The sequence below is a fragment of the Pan troglodytes genome, chromosome 8 (assembly GCF_028858775.2).
Source record: "Pan troglodytes isolate AG18354 chromosome 8, NHGRI_mPanTro3-v2.0_pri, whole genome shotgun sequence".
Taxonomy (NCBI): domain Eukaryota; kingdom Metazoa; phylum Chordata; class Mammalia; order Primates; family Hominidae; genus Pan; species Pan troglodytes.
In genome coordinates, this window is record NC_072406.2 from 72547868 (window position 1) to 72560440 (window position 12573).

The 12573-nt window shown below is 37.5% G+C and overlaps 1 protein-coding gene across 38 annotated transcripts in view; it reads right to left on the minus strand.

The window, feature by feature from the left end:
* Positions 1 to 12573, minus strand: part of ANK3 (ankyrin 3) — a 714446-nt gene that overhangs the window by 250785 nt on the left and 451088 nt on the right. For all 38 annotated transcript variants that reach the window (XM_003312571.6, XM_063781818.1, XM_063781817.1 and 35 more), the window contains 3 exons: positions 8711 to 8812; positions 8223 to 8321; positions 7947 to 8045 (listed from right to left, as the gene is read on the minus strand). In XM_003312571.6, the coding sequence (XP_003312619.3) occupies positions 7947 to 8045; positions 8223 to 8321; positions 8711 to 8812 (300 nt within the window). The remainder of the gene's footprint in view (positions 1 to 7946; positions 8046 to 8222; positions 8322 to 8710; positions 8813 to 12573) is intronic.

Below are 12573 nucleotides of genomic sequence, written 5' to 3' on the forward strand. Positions count from 1 at the left end.
TGGTATGATTCAATCTAATTCATAGTCTGTTTTTTGTAGGCCTCCTTTCTTTGCATTTTTTTGCTAAGGTAGTTTAATGTTCAGAATACATATATGCATACATATTACACATACATACATACGCACATACATTTAGTTTGTGTGTGTCTGTGTGCCTCTCTGAAATGTGCATCAACTCTCAAAGAATTTGGATTCAAGCAAATTAATATGCATATTACATCTTTTCCTACTAAAAAAATGTTGTATATACATTTTTTCTCTAGAATAATGTATTTCATATCTATGAAATACTATACTATTTTAAAATCTTATTGCAAGATATAAGCATCAAACAATTTTCAAACTATAATTCTTTTATTATTATTATTTTGAGACAGGGTCTCACTCCATTGCTCTGTATCAAAATAATAATAATAATAAACAAATGGAGTGCCAGGGTATCATCACAGCTCACTGCAGCCTTAATCTCCTGGGCTCAAACGATCCTTCTGCCTCAGCTTCCCAAGTAGCTGGGGCTACAGGCATGCACCGCCACACCTGGCTAATTTATTTTTATTTTTTATAGAGCCTGGGTCTCCCTGTGTCACCCAGCATGGTCTTGAACTCCTGAGCTCAAGCCATCTGCCTGCCTTGGCCTCTCAAAGTGCTTGATTATAGGTGTGAGCCACTGCACCGAGCCAGTAAATTCTTTTTGAATATACTTTTCAGAATGCAGTTCTATTTAACTGAATGTTCCAGAAATTTTATTGTATACATTATGCAATTTCAAAGAATAAAAGTAAATATATTCTAAACTACAATGTTACCAAATATTCAACCTTTTGTGATTCAAAAAGTTTAGGTTCATTATTATAAATATCAACTACTATATGATCACCTTACTTATCCATAAGTTCAGCCTCTGGCAAACACACTGCTTTTGGCTTATAACTGAGAATTAGAAAGTAAGTTAAAAAGATCCTCAAGCAGATAAATGTGATGCCACATAACAAATCCACCATAGCTATGTACTTATCAGAGAGTTCCTCTATTCTACTTCCTCTATTTGGCACAGAATTGTAACAAGTTAGGTGATCTAGTTGCCAAGCTCAAGATTAGAAACACAAAATTAGAGGCAGTGGAATGCAACATCACATTCAATCTTCTTCCTTTTAAATTGTCTACCTGATAATATCTCTGGAGCCCACTGTTACTCTGTTTTATCATGAAACATTCTACCACATTTAAACATGAAGCATGGAGTACTTGGAACACTGTGGGATTTGTGTGTGTGTGTGTGTGTGTGTGTGTGTGTGTGTGTGCATGCCCATAGGTCCCTGTGTCTTTCATCTTTGTCTTTCTTCCCAGTGCTATGACGCTATGAGTGAAATTCAAAGGGAGTTTAGGATTATCCTCATCATATTGCTATTTTCTCATTTTCTAATTGGACCAAAATGAAAGATCATTACATCCTTAGTTAATTTAAATATTCTTTAAGCAACAAAACAAGAAAAGAAAAGAAAAGGCCAAAACCAGTATGGCTTTTTCTCATAGCTAAACTAGGTACTAAGCATCTATCTTCCCTCATCAAGTGCTCTCTCCGAAAGCTGAAACTTCCAGAGGGCAGGTTCAGATTTTTAGAAGTTTTTTGTTGTTGTTGTTGTTGTTGTTTGTTTTTTGTTTTTGTTGAGACAGAGTCTCACTCTGTCGCCCAAGCTGGAGTGCAGTTGTGAGATCTCAGCTCACTGCAACCTCCACCTAACAGGTCCAAGAGATTCTCCTGCCTCAGCCTCCCAAGTAGCTGGGACTACAGGCATGTGCCACCTCGCCCGGCTAATTTTTGTATTTTTAGCAGAGGTGGGGTTTCAACATGTTGGCCAGGATGGCCTTGATCTCCTGACCTCATGTTCCATCTGCCTCGGCCTCCCAAAGTGTTGGGATTACAGGCATGAGCCACCACACCCACCTTTTTTTTTTTTTAATTCCAAAATAAGTGTTTTTCTTTCAGACATGAATATCAACAAGATATTTATGTCAAGACAAGTAATGTCAGTTCGTTCTCAATGTTGGGGTGGAGGTCTGCTGTGGCCCAAGACTGCCTAAGAAACACTAGTCTATCCACACATCTCTGGCTCTAGTGAGTGTCCACTGTTCTCACAGTTTCCTTCCAGAACCAACCATTTCAGGATCCATGAAGAAAGCCCAGACTCAGGCACTGGGTTTTAAGGTAATGCTTTCTTACAGACCGGGAGTTTCTCAAGAGTTATTCTTAAGAGGCACAACTCTGAAATCACTCTACATGCCCTGTTTTATGATGACAGAAACTGAGATGCACAGAATTAGGACTACTTAGATATATTTGTAGACAACAGCCACAGCAAGATGCAGCCCTGTAATTAATTGTTTTCCTTTTCCACAATAGCTTTCTACTTTCTTTTTGAGTGCTTGCCATCCTAAGATTATTACCTGAAAGTTGGTCATTTTCTGAACAGTTACATACTTCCTTGTTTTTTGATTTTTAAAATATTTGTTTATTAATATATAATTTGCATATCATAAAGCTCACCTTTTAAAAATGTACAATTTAGTGGCTTTAAGTATATTCATAAAATTGGGCAAACCTTCCCACTATCTAATTCTAGAATATTTTCATCACCCCAAAAAGAAGCCCTATACTCCTTAGTGATCACTCCCCATTTCCCCCTAGTAACCACTAATGCACTTTCTCTCTCTAGTTTTGCCTCTTCTGGATATTCTATATAAACAGAATCATATGATATCTGTCCTTGAATGGTCTGATACTATTTCTTTAATTTTTTTAAGAGATAGTGATATGATTTGGCTGTGTCCCCACCCAAATCTCACCTTGACTTGTAATAATCCCCAGGTATCAAGGGCGGGGCCAGGTGGAGATAATTGAATCATGGGGGGGGGTTTCCTCCACACTGTTCTTGTGGTAGTGAATAAGTCTCATAAGATCTGATGGTTTTATAAATGGGAGTTTCCCTGCACAAGCTCTCTTGCCTGCCACCATGTAAAACGTGACTTTGCTCCTTATTTGCCTTCCACCATGATTGTGAGGCCTTCTCAGCCATGTGGAAGTATGAGTCAATTAAACTTCTTTCCTTTATAAATTACCCAGTCTTGGGTATGTCTTTATTAGCAGCATGAGAACAAGCTAATACAGATAGGGTCTTGCTCTTATTGCCCAGCCTGGTGTGTAGTGGTGTGATTATAGCTCACTGCAGCCTTAACATGGGCTCAAGCGATTCTCCACCCTTAGCTTCCTGAGTAGCTAGGACTATGGGCATGCACTACCACATCTGGCTTTTTTATTTTTATTTTTGTGGAGATAGGGTCTCACTATGTTGCTGAGGCTAGTCTCAAATTCTGGCCTCAAGTGATCCTCCTTCTTTGGCCTCCCAAAGTGCTAAGATCACAGGCATGAACACTGTGCTTGGCCTTCTTATGCTATTTCTGCTATCTATATTGATAAAATGTTTTTGGTGAGTGTTTCATGGTGGAAATTTCAATTTTACAGTGGTCATTTGTAGTGCATGGGTGTTTCTTTTATTTTGCTTTAGTTTTGGTCACCAGTGCCCACACACCCATTTCCCCTTCAGGACAATGTCACCCCTATTTTCTTTCAGAGAATTACCTATTCCCCATTATGCAGGTAGGACTTGTCCTGGATGGACTGAGACAGAGAAGCTTGCCCTTCATTAATTACAGGGTAGACACACATGCAGGCTATCTTCTGTTTTCTCTTTTAGGTCCACCCTTGATTCTCCCTCTCCAGTCTTGATTGACCTGTAGGAACCAGGTCAAAGGGTAATCCTACTCTCTTTCTTCTCACTCTGTTCTCCCACTCTCCACCCCAGCTATTGGGTTTCCAAAGCTTTCTGAAAGATTCTTTAGCTTTCTATTCTCTGTGTTCCTTAACTAATTCCAATAAATTCCCTCTTGCGCTTAAGTTAGTTTCTCTCCCTGTAATTCAAATAACACCCCAAAATTACAAATTTTATGTCTCAAGAAATGGTCAAGACATGAGAACACATACATAACCATTTAGTTATGATTCTAGAGAGAAAATTAGAAGTGTTCTTTGGAAAGAGCGAATAAAAATATTGCCATCACTCCCTAGCTCAAAGAGGTTGAGGCACCATAAACTCAATGTGTTGTCATTAGACAACCTAGAGTCATAACTGTTTGCTGTGAAATGGCACATGGATTGGGAGAATGGTCAGATTTCAAAATAAGAGAAAAAAGTACACCACTGTTTTTATAATAATTTCCTAACTTAGAACATTTCCAAAACAAAGCTAGCTAAAAAGGAATATACGGGTGCCCAATTTGCATTTTCTTTTCTGTAGCAACAACAGATTAAATTCTCAAAAGGCAGAGTAGCTTAAGATGGAATGAGTATGCTATTTGAAGTCTGATTTTATCCAATATATTCAATACCTTCTGCTCTGAATGTTTATAGTGTTGCTATTATAAGCATGCAAAGCTGCAGACTTATAATTTTGTAGATAGTACTGAGGCATGCTGTCTAATACACATCAAAATGAAATAATAAGTATTCCTATGACTTCATTTGGAAAAGGGATTAAATTTCATCCATGAAATTTTTCTACTCATTCTAGTTTTCTATGGCCAGCCTTTGCACATCATAAAGTGCTGTTTTTAACTAAGATGTTAAGGGTATGGTGAAAGATTTGCATTGATTCATATATGTTACTAATTTTCATGAAGGTCAGTTAGATTAGAGGTGCAATATAAGGTCACAGAGGCTCAATCTGAACCATACCCAAAGTCCCATACTTGTACTGTCTAACTTTGTCAGGATCCGACTTTCCCACCATAGGGAATATCAGAGTACCCAGAAAGACCAAGGAGGCACTGGCTAACCTAAAGGGTCTTACCTTTGCAAACGCCACTAGAAAAATCTGTTCACTAAAAATACTTTGGTAGTTAAAATATTATTGGAAACAGACTTTGCTTCTTTATAAATTCAGTTGGTATTTTATATTATAAAGACAGAGAAGGAGAGAAGAGTGGGGGATGTCATTTGACTGTGCAGTTTGAGATTTTTCAATAGCAAACATTGCTAATCATTGTTGATACATCTAATATAAAGTATTAAGGACTTAATAATAGAATTCTTTATAATCACAATTTAGTCAGCTCAATTTCTTTCTCAGAGTAGGACTAAATGATTACTGGAATGTTAAGTACTAAAAGAAGGAGTTAACTTGTTAAGACCTAAGATCAAGGCAATGACAAAAATTACTTTAAAATCTACAAATTCCTAGTTTATAGAGCCTTGGTTTATAAGATGAGAACTTGATATTGCCCAATGTCATTTTTATGTTTAAGATAAGGAGAATTTTTATAGTAAAGAAGAGTAAGGGGCTCTTTTTACCCTATTTTTTGTTGGCTATTAAATATCACTTACAGGTTAAAATTTCATGTCAACAGAGATGCTGTCTTGAATATTAATATTTCTGTACTGTTTTATGTGCTGCTTCCTAAATCAAGGTGACATAATTGCATGTTACTCTTTATAACAGTTCCTACTGAAGAGTTGTTACCAGGAATTATCATTGAAACTCCATTCCTCTGCAGGGTCATCTCATTGCTTATTCCATCCACAGAACAATGCAGTTCAGAAGGCATATGAGGGCAGGTGTTCAGATGAAGGGGCAAATGCTTTGCTGTGCCATGTGTGGCTGGTAATTCCGAGCACAACTGTAAGTAACAGGGAGTTTCACATGTTCTTCTCCCTTACTGCATCATAGGTGTGGAATGCGTATAAATTGAAATTAGAACTAATTAGGATTTTATTTCAACTGCAGCTTCTCCCACACATTGCCGAGCCAGTTTAAAACTATGGCTACTCTAAGCATTAATAGTCAATAATGGATGTGATGTTTGAAAGGAGGAGGTTGATTTTTTCCTCCCTTGAGAAAATAATAAAAGAAATGAAAATGGATTAAAGAGTTTTCCCACTATCTCAGAGCTTAAAACTACTTAGCCACATTTCAGTAAAATATTATTGGGCTATTTTGAAAAACACCCGTTTAAAAGCATGATGCTTCTATTGTAGTAAGCTGGTCTGTATCTCTCTCAAAGTACCATACTTGTTGCTATTCAATTTTACATCATTCCTTTCTGGAAAAGCGTTATTACTCCAAGAGAACTCTCCTAGGGAATCAGAATAATTGGCATAGATCATGTAACGAAGGTCCAACAACAGGGATCTAGAATTAATTTAGAGCAAATATACAAGAACCATGCAGTTGGAAGCACTGTGCAGTTCCTTTTCTTTGACTCTGACATTTGATGGCATCAGAGCTATCACTGCTATGTCGGTAGTAAGCAGGGGAGGAAGTCACTACGATTCTGTGAACCCATAAAACAGAGGAGACTCCCAATATCCAAAGATAATCATACTAGAAAATCCTGGTAAAATCAAGTGCATTTAAAATGGAGAGCAAAAGGCCATAGTAAATAATTTTGTAAAGTTTGATTCAGACTTACTCTTAAAAGATAAAACTGGAAATTATAAAAATAGGCTTATATGATTTAATAAAATGTAAGTTATAACTGGATTCATATATGTTCTCAGAATGAACAAAGACTAAACCAAGTGTTATTTTTCCCAACAAAATGATATATGTTGACATTCTTCACTTTTTAATTTTCATAGCATAAGCAAAAAAGACCATGTTTTGGAAGAAGTATTTGCCATCCAAAGATCTCACTTATCTTTTTGTCTTCATTTAATCTATGTATTTTCAAATCATTCTTATATGAAACCGCTAACAGGAAATCATCCTAACTTTTCACATGCTTCGTAGCCTAATACTGCCAGAGTGCCACGTACCCACAGCTCAGCTGTGCACCCAGAAGTTCTCCAATATCACTTTCCTTGACTTCAGGAAACTTAGTGTCTTTGTCAAAACTTGCAGTTTTGTTCTGCAATCAATTTGTTCAATATCCAACACCCCTGGGGAGACACTGACAAATAAGGATGGAAGTGAGCATTCGACTGGAAGGAATGTTTGAGTGGGAACCAGTTTTAAATGTGGTCATGTCCTTAGTGAATATTTTTGAATTATGATGACGTTTGCTTTCCTACAGGACCTGTCTGTGGAGGCTCAAATAATGAATACTTGAATAATGAGGACCTATATTTTTAAACAAAATAAAGCAAAGTTAATTCTTTTAGATTCAAAGTCTATCAAATGATAAATGATAACCTATTGGTGTTCCTCTTAGAAATTCAATGAAAGACCATGTAAGATTTATAGGAGGACCTATGTTCATTACAAAGGATCTGAAAATTTTTATTAAACTTGAGGACTTTTAAAGTTCCTTCTGCCTGTTTTTAAAAAGATTGAACCTAAGCTAGCATCATAAAATAGTGTAAGACCCTGCATTACAGATACCCTTTAAACATTTGTGTCTATGACCAGTATCTTTTATAGATAGGCCACTTTAAAAATCTCTCTCTCACACACATATATATTGCAAATGAAAATACATACGAATTTAAATAATCTGCAATAATTTATCTTTTTGAGACAGAGGCTTGCTCTGTCACCCAGGCTGGAGTACAGTGGTGCAATCTCGGCTCACTGCAACCTCCACCTCCTGGGAACAAGTGACTCTCGTGCCTCAGCCTCCCAAGTATCTGGGATTACAGACACCATGATGCCAGGCTAATTTTTTTTATTTTTAGTAGAGACAGGATTTCACCATGTTGGCCAGGCTGGTCTCAAACTCCTGCCTCAAGTGATCTGCCCGCCTTTGCCTTCCAAAGTGTGCCAAATATAACTTTTTAAATACAGTTCTTAAGTATTCTGTTCTTAGAGGATATGTGAACTAAGCAAGCACCTGACCCAAAGAACATTGTTTGTAAATGATAACAAAATGTCTGTGGCATGGAGTTGTAGGCTTACCTGAGATTGTGCATTGACATTGGCTCCATTTGTAACCAAGACTTTTACCACCTCTGCTTGCCCAGCCAAAGATGCGATGTGCAATGCTGTGTTTCCTTTCTGTGAAATGAAAGTCAAGATATATCAACTCATCGATCTTTTGAATTTTCCTGTTCTCCCCAAAGAGAACAAATTTGACAAATATCTTATGAGATTTGTGCCCCCATTCTTACTGAGGGCTGAATCCTCACAGAACGTGGCGAGTGGTTCAAAAAGCATTAAATATGTGATACTGACCTTTGTAGCTGCATCCACATTGGCTTCTCTCTGCAGCAGCTCAGAAACAACCTCCACATGGCCTTCTTTGGAAGCAAGGTGGAGAGCGTTCAACCCATTCTGATTAAAAGTAAAGGAAAAGCTCTACTCAGCAGGTTGAAAATAGAGCAGTAAACAACCGACCAAGAACTCCTGAGATATTATAAAGTCCCACCTGATGATCGCTTGCATGTATGCTGTGCAGGAACTTGAATCTTGAATTAGGAATCAAAGTACTTCAAAACTGGATGGGTTGTTCTGTTATCATTATTTACTAAATTTTAGAAATTAATTATTAAGGGACATATGCTGACATTTCTGAATGTCCCTCTAACAGAGAATAATTTGACAATGACAAGCTGATAAAATTCAATGGAAAAAAACCCCACAAATAAATGAAGTCTTTAAGGAGCTTGAAGTCTGGATTTTTAGAATTTTAAGTAAAAAATTCAATAATAACTCCAGCTAACCTGATTGCAAATGTTGATGTCAACTCCATTTTTTATGTAGTCGAGGGCCTTTTCAAGGTGTCCAGCTCGAGCTGCTCTTAAGTAACTTGCATTGGCATCAGACTAAAATAAAAAAGAAACACATTTTGATGAAAAATGAAGCTAATATGCATGTTTATAAACTATCCAGCTTAAGGTCCAAACTAAAATAATTGAACTCTTTTATTTCTAACATGAAAATATGAATAAAAGTTCTTTGTAAAAAGAACCAAGAAAAGGACACATTTTTTAAAAGTTAGTTTCAAGGATACAATGTTATCCCTTGTGTGATGTCAGAATTCCTTCTGAATTGAGAGAGAAAATTTCCTATAACGTATAGGCACCTTAAATCAACACACAATTTCCAGAGGGAAAAGAAAAATTCTATAACTTATTGATAATTACATTATGAAGACCCCACTATTTTCTTGTAGCAGAAATGTAACATCTATTCCTTTCATCCATATCTACCACAGCAATTTTTTCAATTAATGGATTCAAAATGGCATTATTCTTTTTCTTCTTAGAGACAGGGTCTCACTTTGTTGCTCTGGCTGGAGTGCAGTGGTGCAATCACAGCTCACTGCAGCCTCGAACTCCCGGGCTCAAGTGATCCTCAGCCTCAGCCTCCTCAGTAGCTGAGACTATGGACATGCGCCGCCATGCCAGGCTACTTTTTTATTTTTTAGAGACGGGGTCTCACTATGTTCCCAGGCTGGTCTTGAACTCCTGGCTTCAAGCAATCCTCCCACCTTGGCCTCCCAAAATGTTGGGATTATAGGCATGATCCCAACTTAACCCATTTTATGTTGTACTTAATAGTCTAACAGACATTTGCAGGCAATGATGTTCTACTGGATTTTCCTACAGTACATAGCCATATGTAGGAGCAGCAGCAGAAAGAAATACATATACAATTTTAAAACAACGAGACATGTAATTCACTCATTGAAAGCTTGCAACATTGAACACTGCTAAACTCTAACATGTATAATTTCATAGTTGAAAACACCTACTATTGAAATCTCTGATAGAAAGATGGTGAGAGGAAAGACACTGCAAAGCTGGGCCTGCAAAATTTGTAAAGAAGTCTTGCTTAATACAGTACAATACAAAAGCAGGTTTTCCTGAAAGAGCAGCCAAAAACATCTTGTCACCAGTTATAAATGCAATCATGCAGGGTATGGCTTAAAAGAGAAAAGTGTCTTCTTTCAGCGATATGGTAAACACCGCCTTCAAAGGCTTTGTTCATGCCGCCTCATCTGTGAAGCCTGCCCAGACCCCCCAGGTGGAGTTTAGTTTCTCAGTGCTCCCAGCATTAATTTCATTGAACTCTCTTTGTATTTACTACACAACATCACAGATTTTGGTATACCTGTCCTTCTTCCACCCTAAATTATGAGCCCCTTCAGAATAAGCAGAGGAGGCAGATTAAGGAGTAGGCAACTGGAAAGCAGCCAGGATGCCAGTCTTTAAGACAGGAATGCTAATTCTTTCATGGAAATGTAATTGAGAAGAAGAAAATTCTACCCCTCAGAATGGTCTTTGGTTCCAGTGTGGGTCAATTCACTAAGAGTCAACTTGCTCGGAACCTCAGAGGAGAGGCCACTGCCTCTGGAGTCACCTGCCCCCTTCTCTTTTACAGTAATGAGCCTCTCTCAATCACTACTGTGCCTCTAAATTGGGGCTTCTCAGCCTCAGCAGTATTGGCATTTTGATCTGAATAGTTCTTTGCTGTAGGGGACTGTCCTGCTCATTGTCCAATGTTTACCAGCATTTTCTGTTGACCAGGTGCCAGTGGTATCCCCTATTTGTGATAACTAAAAGTGTCTCCAGAATTGCCAAATGTCCCTTGGGGGAGGGGGCAAAGTCTTCCTAGTTGAGAACCACTGCTTTAAATAAACAGTAACCCAACTTACATAAAGATTGTACACTTGAGGAGGCTTAACTCTTTGGCCTGTTTGGGTTGCCACAAGCCTTGACTCAGCACAAGGCAATGTGACTCCATGTAATATTCATCTTACTGTTTCCCCTGCAACTGGAAGCATTCTTGGCATATAGCAAGTGCCTGTAAGTTTTTTGTGAATGAATGCATCAACAAATAAGTAAATTGGGTGGAAATAACTATTAATTGAAGTATTGCCTGGAATAATACAGGAGGCTTTATTAGCAGCAGCAGCAGTTTAAGTTGAGAATCTGATAGATACAAAGGTGAATACCAGAGATTATAAACTAAGTCACCGAGTCAGGTGTCTGAGAGCGCACATAGCTATTACTTAAAATAACATAAAATTGGAATTTGAGATAAGCATGAAAATCATTTAATCAGGGCAGAGGGTTAAGCAGATGACAAGAGATAAAGGTTCAAGTTAAACAAAGGACAAATAAAAGTTTCCAGGGATTTAAAGAAAAACAGAATGCAGTTTTTAAAGAGGTTCACTATTTAGAGGTTAGTTTTTTGTTTGTAAGTTCAGTTAGAACTAAATTAGCCACGCAAGGATGGCTCATTGCACCATAAAATATCATCTTCTTTGTGCCTGTTCAATGACTTATCAGTGAATTTGCCCAGAAGGGCTCTGATGCCGTTCTGGGAACAAATGACATCAGTCTGCCTGGATATTTCAACTGCCAGAGATAACAACTGTGAGTTAAGCATCCCAAACTCCAACATGGAGTACATAACAACAGCAGCTAAAGAAGTTAAAATAGAGGTATTATAATTCAAGAAAAAAGCCTTTGAATTGATCCCATATCTGGAAAGATTTAATAATTCCATACACTGTCCATTTTGCTCTCAAGTTTCCTCAGAATTTTCCCATCCAAACCTCTAAAACAAAACAAAATCAGTATAAAACAAATCTTCGAATTCAGTGGTTCTCTACCTATTTGGGATCTGGATTCTTTTGAGACTAATAAAGGTGATGAATAAATTATCTTCCTTCAACAATTGCACACACACACACACACCCCAAATCTACATCTGCATACACAATTTGCACATAATTTCATGTGGTTCAGGAGTGTTAAGCTTGCTCATGAACTTGCATTTAAGAACTCCTGCTCTACTGATACAAAATTCTCTGGTGGACGCCTTCATTATATCTATTTCATTCAATGACCCTGATATCAAACAATTCTCTGAGATAGCTAATTGACCACCTCAGAATTTTAGGAAGTACATGCAGAAACAGAAATTAATTTTCTTCACTTTCCTTGGCCCTGTTACATATCAACATGCTTACCACACCAAAACCATAACAACCACCCACTTCAAATAAAAAGGGGGAAAAGGTAGAGAAAAAGCAAGAAGAGGCAAATGAAGACTGTCCTGAAGAAAACTTACATCTTAGGAAGAGACATTACAAAGCCCACAGAAAAAGAACCAATAAGTTCCTCCTTTTACTCTTAGCCACCGGCAAACAAAATAGCCACCTCTTCCTCAAATATTTGTTGAATGTCTACTATGTGTTAGTCATTGTGTCAATATCTGGATACACATTGGTGGAACAAAATAAATGTGGCACAAATAATGACTTATTTGCTTTCATTTCACAGCTTCTTACTCTCTCTCCTCTAAAATAACCTTGCATAAGTGGCAGGGCAAATATTGGATTCTTAACCATTTTCCCCCCAATTTTGCCCATAGAGAATATATTGATGTTTATATCCTTCGTGTAAAAAACACAGTATTTTGTCCTAGACTCAGTATCAGTGGGTTGTATCTCATTGCCGTCATTTCATGGAATGACTAGGAGTTACTCTTAACACAGTCTATAGTTTGTTTTTTTAACCTTTTGATAACCTTGTATCAAAATAATGCCTCTTTTGATGCTATATCTAAGATG